The sequence below is a fragment of the Phytophthora ramorum genome (genome assembly GCF_020800215.1).
Source record: "Phytophthora ramorum isolate Pr-102 chromosome Unknown Phyram_PR-102_s0018, whole genome shotgun sequence".
Lineage (NCBI taxonomy): Eukaryota > Oomycota > Peronosporomycetes > Peronosporales > Peronosporaceae > Phytophthora > Phytophthora ramorum.
Genome location: NW_027150664.1, coordinates 11,493 through 22,809, shown reverse-complemented (window position 1 = coordinate 22,809; position 11,317 = coordinate 11,493). Strand labels below are relative to the sequence as shown.

Here is an 11,317-nt window from a genome sequence, read left to right as displayed (position 1 = left end):
AACACCGTACAGGCCACATAAGTAGCCGGACTCGCGTCCTATTTATTCCTTCAACTTCGTGCTTCACCTTCGACCTCCTGTTCTTCTGTTCCTTGTGTCCTCCGTCCTCCGTCTCTACCCCTCTGCTAGAACTCCACCACTAACGCAACACCGGTCCAGCTCCCGTCTCCGAATGGATGCCCCAGCCACCGATGGCCTCTAGTCGACTTCGTCCGTAAGTTGCCCCTAAAGGCATTCGTGTCCCGCCTCACAGAGCCACTTGTGCCCCGCTCAGCGCCGTCTCTCCGTGTGCGTGCTCTCCAGCCCGCAAGATCTTGAGTGAGCTTCTCCGTCGCCCACTGGTCTCCGTCCGCTCGCCTTGGCCCAATCTGCTGCTACTGCGACCGTTCGGAGCGGTCCCCACGTACCCTCCAGCACGCGATCTTCGTCTCGGGCGCCTCCCAGCCGCTCATGACGTTCTTCCGGTCCTCGCAGCTCACGGGTCTTGGTGCGAACGACCCGCAGCCCGACCCGAACCTCGCACTCGTTAAATTACTTTGACATTTAATCAACTTGGTATCGTAATGCTGTTCGACACAAGTTCAAGTCTGTACATACCAAGCTGCTACGCATTTACAACGTGGAGACACCTAAAATGTACGACCATCTTCTCTATCACGCCAAAGCAAAGCCCGGCTCCGGTATCGATCTGATCTATATCTCGTGTGACTTCGAGCAAGTCACGATGAATCTAGTAAAGATTTAGTTAACAGAAGCCCACATTATCGGCTGTCTTTTACATTTTGAGCAGGCCCTTCGTAGGAAATGCTAAAACTAGTAATCCTGGAAGCTGAAGTTGAAGTTGCCATGGTTGAAGTAGCTGTGGACAAACTTACGGAGAGTTAAAATCCTGCGCTCTGGAGATCGGAATGTTAAGCAAACCATCCGTGAAGAATGCCAAGACAGGGGTATTTCTTACTCAAAAGAGACGCGAACCAAATTCTGGAAATATTTCGTTCAGACATGGGTGAAACAAATTGGGCCGGATTACTAGAACGTACTGTCGTGTAGGAACACGCCAGAATTATGTCTGCTAGTACTCCCACCCACAACACACACCTCGCCCTTGAAGACGAGGTGAATATCGGGCGAAGTCTCGACCTGAAGGCCTTGATTCAGCCCTAGCACCGGGTTGGTTAATGACCCTGCGCACTCCGACTTGTCGGTAGGACAACCAATCAATACAACAGCACTAGCCACGAGCACAGGCTAGTCTGCAACACACACTAAGTCAAACCTCGCTGGCCCTCAGAAGGAAGGGTCCAGGACTTTTCAGCCGGTAAGCGAGGGGGCCGGAGCAAAGCTCCGGTAGGTAGATAGATAGGAGGCTTCTGTAGCACTCCTAGGTCGAACGAGCTCTCTCGTTCTCTGCAACACGCAGCAAATCAATCACACAATCTCTACTTCTGGGACTTGCCGGGCGGATGAACACTTGAGTTATCAGCTCACGAGTCCACCGGCAGGCATAATCCTGGCGATCAAGCGGGACCAGACACTACGGACACTTACCGTAGCCGGACTTGACTCTTGTGCGATCGGGAGGAAAATCTGCTCTGTTTGTTGCGCCCTGCGGGCGCTTATCGCTATACTATGGTTTCCTATATCTCAATACAAATATCTAGTGTGAACTCGTCCGTTGGGAAACTCCTGGATTCCTGACGACTGCTCAGCGAGGTCTCAGGAGGCGTATCCGGCATATCTTCCGGATGCGACTTCTCTTCAAAGGGCACGAATCGGATATCTTCCCTGACATGACTCCTCGTCAGGCCGTAGTGTGCCGTACATCACCTCGCTCTTGTGCCTTGTCGTTCTGCCGCGGGTCTTCTAGGCCAATCAACACCCTGTCGCACACTTCCCCCAACGGGATTCTGACGACCAGACCTCGAAAGCAACGGCGGCCACGGCGACGGCAGCTCCGGTCAATTCACAACACCACAACTGCCCCCGCCGCATCGCGAACCACCGCACCTGGCGAGCGTTGTGGCGCGTCGAGTGCACTCCATGTCCAAGCCCTCTCCTGCGCTTGAGTCTGCTCGGATAATTGCACGCCGCATGGGCTGGCCTGATGCGACCAACGACAACTCGGTACGTTCTTGCTCCTCATCGCTGGCGTCGCTTGCTCCGCTATCTCGAACTCACATGACCTGCTTTGTCTTCGCTGTTCTGCTGCTCGCACAGAACTCGGACCCGAGTGCAGCAATTTCTTCCGCTGGTGCTGCGCACACTCCTACTGCAAACGAGTCCTCGTCTGCAGGTGCAGTCGTGCCGTCACCGGCAGTGATGACTATGACCCATGCTGCGACTTCGTCAACAGCTCTTGTTCCGACGTCAAGTCGTGATGCAACCCCTGACAGTACACAGCAGTCGGTACGTGTTGCACCAATTCTATCGCCACTCGTCACTCATTTGACATGCTTGCCGACTCCTCGTTGCGACTGTAGACATCGGTATTGACGTATCTGCGCGCACCTCGACTAACCGAGATCGAAGGCACGGCATTGCATGGTCTCTTGATGGACGCCTCGGAGGAGACATCCGACAGACTATCAGCGGTTCTTGGTTCGCGACTGACCGATGCGGAGGGCTGCATTACGCAGCTGATGCTGAACCCGCCTCGCCGTCCAAGCCACGTACGCAATCGCAAAATCGCCGATGCTCAGTCAATTTCAGACCTTGTTGCCGCCTTAGGCCAACGGGAGGAAGACCCCCGCAACCTCGTTGAGGAGCTAGGACAGCTGCAAGCGCAAGTCAAAGATGCGCAGGCTGCAAAGGAAGCTGCCGAACGTGCCGCTTTTGGTGACAAGATGAAGTTGGAGACGGCGCAGCTGCTACTTGTGCAATCCCAAGCTGAAAACGCCGAGCTTTCCAGATCAGCGACGAGAGCGAATCGACTTCGTATAGCCAGTGATCGTCAGTTCACCGAGCAAGCGGCTCAAATGGCAGTCCACAGTGAGGTGGTAGCGCAAGCTACAGCTCAATTGAAGGCTGCCGATGACTCGCTGCAGGCACTGGAGCGAAAGCTCAACCTTGAACGCGAACATTACAAGAAGAACCTGGCGCTATTTTCTGATCGCGTGAACCAGCTTCACCGACACTTGACTCATTTTGGCGATGCCGCCGCTGGTCGGTCTCAACGAGCCTTGCTCAAAGACATGAAATTCACGGTGGCTGAAACTCTGAAAGCAAACCAGTGCCTTCGTCAATATGTCGATCAGCGCGATTTGGATGCTGACACACTGCTCGTTTTGTCGAAAGGTAGGTCTTTGCACCCTTGCTTGTCATCTCGGCCGGTAATTCTGACATCGTCTTGGACGTTACCTCAGGCGGATGTGTCGGCGAGCTAGACTTCGCTCTGCTGAGTTTGGACTCGGAGGCTATTGATATCGTTCGCGACGCCGTTCAGGAGCTGGATCCGTCGTTGACGCCAAAAGCTTAGGCTCGGCGAATTGCCAGTCTGGTTCATCATCTCCGTGATGACACCCTGGGTGATAGCGAGTCGTCTGTGCACGCCGGAGTAGCTCTGGGTACTGTTGATTCGGACAGCGACCTTGTTGGAGGTGGCGAGGGTGAAGTTGGGGGCCGCAATGGTCCGTCGGACTCCTCGCCCGCAATATCTCCATCCAGCGTGCCGCCTTCGGGTGTGTCATCTCTCGGAAAGCGGTCTCGGCCGCAGCTGGCCGTTGTCAACAAGAAAGCTGCTAATCGCAAGTCGCGCAAAACTCGGTCGGCCGTGAAAGCTACCAAGAAGGTAGGTCCGAAGACGGTGCATGTTCAACCAAAGACCCGTTCCCCGTCACAGCCTTCTGGGCGCAAGATTCGTTCTAAGCCGGCACTGGAATCGAGTCCGGCATCATTGACTCTATCGGAGGTTGCAATTCCGCAAGCCACTTCTGCCTCTTTGCCAACGACTCCTCGGTCAACTGTTAGCACGTCATCTGTGGCGTCCACCATTGTTTTATCGTCGGCTCCGTCGTCTTCATCCAGTGTAATCTCCACTCATGCAGCGGAGGCCCCAGCTTCTCGGACATCTCGTCGCCGCTCGACTCGTGCTGCCGCCGCCTTATCTCGTCAGAGCTCGGCAAGTGTAATTGCGCAGGAGGCGGTAGATAACGACTTCATTCTTGGATTTGACACTCCGGTCTCAAGCCTACCGGGTAGTCCGGAGTCGGCTGCTTCTCGGCCGCGTCACAGTGAGATCTCGGAGGAGGAGGAAGAGGGTGGACAATCGACAGAAGTGGAGCTTGGAGCAGTGGAGCAGGGGGTGGACTCTCACAAACACCCGCCCGTTCGGCCATCTGCTGGAGGTTCCTGTGCGCCGTACACTCCTGTTCCAATGTCTGCTCTAGACCCGGTTGCAGTCAGGCGTGATCACCGTCCTGTACGGCCGCACACCGTTGTCTTGGCAACTTTGTCAACGACACCTGGTACCAACCCGAATGCAGCGACTCCGGTAGCGAGCCTTCCTCCAGCAATTCGAGGGTGGCAACCTCTCGTGAGGCCTTCACGAAAACTCGTTGGCTGGGCCTATGACTTCTTGGAGCCTGGTTTCCGCTTGAAAGGATCTCAAATGTGCTGGAACCAGATCATTAATTACCGGACGCCAACGCCGATTCTTGGAGATCTCGTTACGCTTTGTTCCGCAGAGGGTATTAAAGCCTTTGCCGACTGGAAGCGGCCTGGTCATCCGTGGCGACAAGTCCAGCGAAAGATGCCAGACCACGCGTGCTTATTTGACGTGGAACCGTTCATGCCTGACGTCCACATCTCGATTCGCGGACCAAAGACGCACCGCACGGTCAAGCTATGGCGTCAAACTCAAGGTCTCGCTGCAGAGGACACCGAGAGTGACGACATTGGCTATGCCTTATGGGAGCGCGGGCATTGGGTTCTGATCGGTGCAGTCGAGCGTGCTCTTGCTGCACTGATCCATACTCATGGCGGAAACTCGGTCGTTGTTCAGGCTGTCCGGGCGGCATGGTACAACTACTTGAGCGGTCGGGAGAAGCGTGCTGACAATCTACGCAACAAGTTCGTGCCGTTCTGGAAATGGTGCCTTGAAAATGATCGTGGTGAACGTGAAATTCCGGCAGAGTTTTTGTTTGAACCATCGATGCTGGTTTACCCGTTTGAGGTTCTCCCATGGGCTCCGACCACCGATGACTGGTGCACCGAGGTGGCAATTTTGGATTCTCGTCAGCCTTGGCGCAATTGTTGGATCGACATCCCCAGCGAGCACCCGTACAACACTACATTCGTCCCGTGCAACCCCTCGGTCGAGCTATTCGTGCCTCGGGGAATGACGGATGTTGAGGTTGGTCGTGCTGTGGTGGTGAAACCCGAGCTCTCGGATGCTAACATTCACCCTGGTTGGCATGAGATGGTCGAGACGTGGTCTAAGGAAGGTGAGTCTGGCAGCGAGGATTCGGTTCCGGTTCCAGAAGACCCGGCGTCTAAGACTTCTGCTGATCCTAGCCTTCACGGGCATGTAGTCGGGACCGTGACGACCATCTAAGTCTCGGTCGTCATCTCGCAAGTGTCGTCACGTGTTCTCCAAGCGCATCCAGTGTTAGCCGTAGCGTCTTAGTGTAGTTGGTGCACCTTGGAGCTTCTTCTTCTTTCTTAATGCTTCATTCCGGATCTCCATTGTTCGTTCACAAATTCATCAAATGCAATATGTAGTCTGCTGCAGTAGCTGTTTTCGTCTGTAGTCTTGGGCTGCATTGCCCCAAGTACAGGTCATCATGATGACAACAAATGCTGTCTAGTCCTCGTCAGCGACTTGGACCATCTGCAAGCGCTGTTCACGCTTTTTTCGCTGCAAGTAATCATACAACATGCCCCCGCACGAGAGGTTCGATATGGGTTCCCATGTTGGCTCGTCCTGATCAGCCCATTTGATCTTAAACTCTCTGATCGATCGCGCAGTCCTCGTTGACATGGGCATTCGATCGTCAAGGATCTCCAGGACCTCGCTTTCACCAGCCAGCCGGTCAGGCTCCCAGCTATCTTCGGGCAGGAGTTCTTCATCAAAGTCGAAACGTGAATCCTCAGTCACATCCTGCGTCAACCGAGTCCTCGGTCGGTCCTCGAACTCGCTTACTGCCTTCAGGCGTGACACATGAACCACTGGATAGAAACGATATCCACTCCGATCGGGCAGTTCCAGCTCGTAGGCGTATTCTTCCACCTTGTTCTTTACCCTAAACGGGCCGTGCCATCGGTGGGCAAGCTTCTTAGTCAATCCGGGCTTGACGCGCTCCATATACAGCCAGACACGGCTACCTGGTTCGAAGAGAGACTTCGTCTCTGCTTCAGTATGTTCGTCGTCTGTTCGTTCGCCATTTGGATGGTTGTCCGACGTCTCATCGTTCGATCGTCGAGGTACAGCTGCCTGTTCTTTTCGACTTAAGGCTTCGTTATGTTCCTTGGCTCGACGCGTCTTTTCTGCTGCTTGGTACTCCTTGGCCATTTCAAGCGCTATTCCTTGCTGGCGATTCACCTCTCTTCGCCATGCTAATGCATCAGATTGCTTACCGGAACCTCGTCGTAGTGAAGACGTCATTGCATGCAGCGATGAGTGAGCGTCCCACCCATGTACTAGGAAGAACGGGGTCTCCTTTCGCGTCGTATCTTGCGAATTGTTGATTGCGAACACTAATCGCTCTGCAATCTCGTCCCAGTCCTGTTGCAGCGGATCTTCGACGTACACTTTCACTGACTGCATGACGGTCTTTACTGATCGCTCTTGTTGGCCATTAGCTTGCGGTCGATAGCTTAAAGTCGCTCTCGATCTCGATTGCATCATATCAGCAAAGGCTTGAAAGACCTAGCTCATAAAACGAGGATCCCTGTCGTGCCGAATAAGTGCAGGTGCACCGAAACGTCGGTATATGCATTCTTCGAAAGCTTGGGCCACCATGAGAGCGGACGTGTCCGACATAGCTTTGGCAACCACGAATCCAGTGAACGAGCACTGGAACAGTAGTAGCGCAGTGTTACCGCGTCGAGACTTCGGCAAGGGTATGACGAAGTCCATTGACACGATCTGGAATGGTCGTTCGGCTAGGATATTGCCTGGAGAGTATCCTCGAAGCTGTGGACGGCTCTTACTGGAACTGCAATCCAGGCACGACTTCACGTGCTTCTCCACATCAGCGTACAAACCTAGCCAATAATAGTCCAACTTTACTCGCTGGTATGTCCTGACCACGCCTTGGTGGCCGCCTTCCAGCGAGTCATGGCAGTTCTGCAAGACTTCTTGAATCATCGTTGTTGGTACTACGAGGCGCAGCTTGGTCTCTGCTTGCTGGTTATCACTTCGCCGACGACTTGCTCCTAAGTAGTACAGCAACCCATCCTTCGTTAACACAAACTTGTCGGCAATCTTCCAGGCATTTCGAGCTGCCTTGTAGCCAATATTTTCCAAGTTTCCGCGCAGTACCGATTTCAGGTTAGACCACCTCACTTCCTCGTCTTGGGCTCTGGAAATACGGCTTCGCCGCTCTTCCTGTACTGCCACTGGGTCGATGTCATCTGCGTTTACCGTCAGTGATTGCTCAGGTCTGGGTTGTTCATTCAGCGTATTCTTGGTGGGTGCCCCTGTAGCATTTGTCCGCTCCGTCGGCTCAGTGAGTTGCTCAGAGGCGACTTCATCTGCGAATCTAACACGTTTCTTGCGCTGTCGTCTTGTCATTACCGAGACCTCGCCTAGCTCTCGTCGTACAAAATCGACGAATGTTTTGCGTGTCGACATCATTTGGGCGTCCAAGACTTGAACGAAATTATCAGGACTTGGCGTAACCACATTGATGCTCTCCGGCGGGGCTTCGTAGATCCTTTCGGGAATCCTATTCAAGCTTGAAAGCTCGGCTTGCCTGTCTTTGCTGAGAACCACCTTCGATACCTTCATCTCTAGTGTTTCGCCTGCTAACGAGTCTGCCGCTGCATTGTACTCTCTCAACACATGCAGGTACTTTATGGACCGAAGTTTCGCTGTAAGTACTTTGTGGCGATTCAATAATGCCATCAGCGACTCCTTCCTGCATGCGATCACCCCTAGGGATTGCTGGATTGCAAGTCTCGAGTCTCCGACCACGGTCAAGTCCTCGGCACCGTGATCTAACGCAGCTTGTACTCCGTTGTTCATGCCTGTGTATTCCGCAACATTTACCGTGGTGCTCTCGAGATACGCACTCGCGGCGATCACTATCTCCCACTCAGGTAGTCGCCACACAATCCACGAACAGCTACCGTATCCGCCGTATTTTTCCATCTTCGCTGATCCATCAAAAGACACCACGAGTCCTCGGTAGTCGCGAGGGAGACGTGCATAAAGGAGTTCAGGGTCCATTCGAACTGTAGGCGAGCCTTTCGTTGGCGGTGCTACGGGTGCTAGCGATTCTTCGAGGTCGACAAAGTTCGTTATCGTCGACTGTAGGAGCTGGGCAAACACACAGTCTTTTTCTTTGACTCGTTGCACTTTCAGGTGCCATGGTGATAGCAACACCGAGAACTGTACTGCTCGTCCAAAGAGTGACTTTGATCGGTGTACCCAGTCGAGTGTCGAAAATCGTGTATATACGTGAAGTGTCTGTCCGGCCAACTGAGTGTGACACATCTTCAGCAACAGCAACAATGCCAGGACCTCTTTTTCCGCCGGGAGATAGTTCATCTCAGCTTCCTTCAAAACTCGTCCACAGAACCGTACGGGGTGCAGCTTGCCTTCGTGCTCCTGCATTAGCGTGGTACTTAACGCCCATTCATTTGCGAATAACATGACATGAACCGACTTAGATCGGTCAAAATGTCGGAGGATCGGCGCATCCGCCACCTTCTGCTCGAGCGCGGCGAAACTTCGTTTCGCTGTTGACAAGTCACCTTCGGGTCCAAAGTCTGTATCTTTGAGCTGATACAGTGTAGCACCGTATACGGCAAAATCTTGGATGAATCGACTGTAGTAGTTCAACGCACCCAAGAAGGATTGCATTCCTTTCTTGGATCTCGGGAACGAGAGTTCGGTAATCGCAGCTAGCTTCTTCGGATCTGCTTGGATGCCGGCAGGTGACACCGCATGCGACAGGAAGTCCACTTTCGACTGAACGAATATGCTTTTCGTGAAACTGACGCTGATTCGACACTCGGCAAACCGACTTAGTAGACGGTCCAATGTCGCCAGACAGTCGTCAAACGTTGCTCCGCCGAAGCAGATGTCATCCACGAAAGATCGCCGATCAAACACCGGGACCAATACAGACTCGTCGGGTTCACCGTTCGAAAACATGTCAGCTATTGGGCTGTTCACGAGTCGTGCCACTGGGTCCATGGTTGACGAGGCTTCGTGGTCAGCGTCAAACTTTGTCCGAGGGCTCGGTTCAGGTGCTGACAGCTTCAGTGACCCTTCGTTGTTGGTTCTTCGTAACAGCGTGGCCTGTTCCTCGGCTGCATGCATCAGTTTCGCGTAATGATTCCACCCACCTTTTGGTTGGACAAATCCCCACAACGCGTTGTCTATCATTCGTTGGTAGATCATAGGCGCGTTCTTGAGGCCGAATGGCATTCGAAGCCATTCAAAGTGCCCCAGTGCACAGACAAATGCTGAGATCTTTCGCGCTCGATGAGTCATCATTATCGCCCAGAATCCGCTGGCCGCATCGAGCGAGCAGAACCATAGGTAGCTCTCTAGACCCGTCAGCAGATCGTCGACGAGTGGCATCGCGTATTCCAAGATCGTTGTGACGGTGTTCACCATCTTGTAATCAATGCACAGCCGAATATCCACGCCGTTCTTTTTCAGCACTATCACAATTGGCGACGCCCACGGGCTATCCGAGAACGACACCAATCCAGCTTTGAGCAGCCCTTTCAGAAGCTCATATAGCTTTGGCATGTGTCGAAGCGCCACTCGTCTGGCACGCTGTTTGATAGGAGCGTGCCCCTTGACATCAATATCGCAAACCACTCCATAAGCTGGTGGAGGAAGCGCGTTACCACTCGAAATCATGATTTGCTCGTGTTTCTTGAGCACATTGATTAGTCGCTTCTGTTGCCCACCCTTGAACTCGACGTTTTGTACATTTGGCGCCGAATAGTCCAGTATCGTGACCGAGGTCTCGGTCAGGTCCGGAAGGAAGGCAAGTTCTTGCGCATAGTCTTCAAGTTCAATGTGGTTGGCTTGGTGTTCAGCCGAGTCCATTGCTTCATTGACGTTCATGGTTTCATGTCCTTCGGTGTTTAGAACCCTCATTACCGCCATGAATGTCTTCTCGAGCACCGTCGCCGGGTTCTTATCTATTTTGTTCCCCTTCGGCGGCGGTTCCTCTTTATTGACTTCGCCAACTGCGGATTCTCTGGTGTTGAACGATGTCTTGGTGGTCATCCCTGGTGGTACGTTTCCGCTAACCGTGATCTTGGCAGACGGTGCGATCGGTATAGATTCTGGATCATTGCCCACTGGCAAGCCATCAGTTTCGTTGGCCGATATCTCGTCATCGCGTTGTTGCAGGAGTCGTTCCCAGCGCTGGGCGCACGTGAGATGCTCGCCTTCATCACTGAAATAGTCAGGTGGCCGGCTTCGCACTCCTCGGGGTGGTGTATAATCGACTTTCTCCACTGCTGAAGGTTGTTTGGCGAGCCATTCTTGGTACAACGTGGCTTCTTTCTCGTACAGAGTTTGATCCCGTGATTCAGCATAAGCAATCACTTGCCATTTCTGGTACTTCCTTGAATCGAGGCGAACGTAGCCTGCTTCAACCGGCAAGTCACCATGTGGTAACCATATCACAAAGGGCAAGTGAATCGGACAAAACACCAAGTTATCGGTGATATTCGTCAATCGAACTCGCTCCGGGTGACCACGTCGAAACCTCGTCACAGTCGGCACCAAGCAGTCCGTTCGTCGGATCCATACAGCATGTGTATCCAGCGTTGGTTTCCGTTTTTGTAGCCGGAATTCTCCCCATTCGTGTCCAGGTATCTGTAAAAGCTCGGTAGGACCACCGAAGACATGCTTACGCCCGGGGTTATCGTCATCCATCATGTTTTGCGTCTTGATCAATGGGATCCTGACCTCGTCTGGGAGTTGTACATTGGCGTGAAATAGGTCGAGGCGAATTCCGGCTGGGATCATAAAATCGGTGCCAAGCACCACATCAACTCCAGCACTGTGATCCATAATCCACACCTCGAACTCGTACACGCGCTCCCAGCCGAGGGTCACCTTGACGAGTGCTCGGCGTGTGGTCGCTATCTTTCCTTTCTGTATTCCTTGTATTTCCAGCCG

The 11,317-nt window shown here is 53.3% G+C and overlaps 1 protein-coding gene across 1 annotated transcript; it reads left to right on the top strand.

The window, feature by feature from the left end:
- Positions 1-2,178: 2,178 nt before the first annotated feature.
- Positions 2,179-3,475, top strand: KRP23_13455 (uncharacterized protein; the record flags this gene model as incomplete). Its single annotated transcript, XM_067884170.1, has 3 exons — positions 2,179-2,406; positions 2,481-3,294; positions 3,363-3,475. 3 exons carry the CDS (start codon positions 2,179-2,181, stop codon positions 3,473-3,475), a joined length of 1,155 nt encoding a protein of 384 aa, XP_067738213.1.
- Between the last annotated feature and the right edge of the window lie 7,842 nt (positions 3,476-11,317).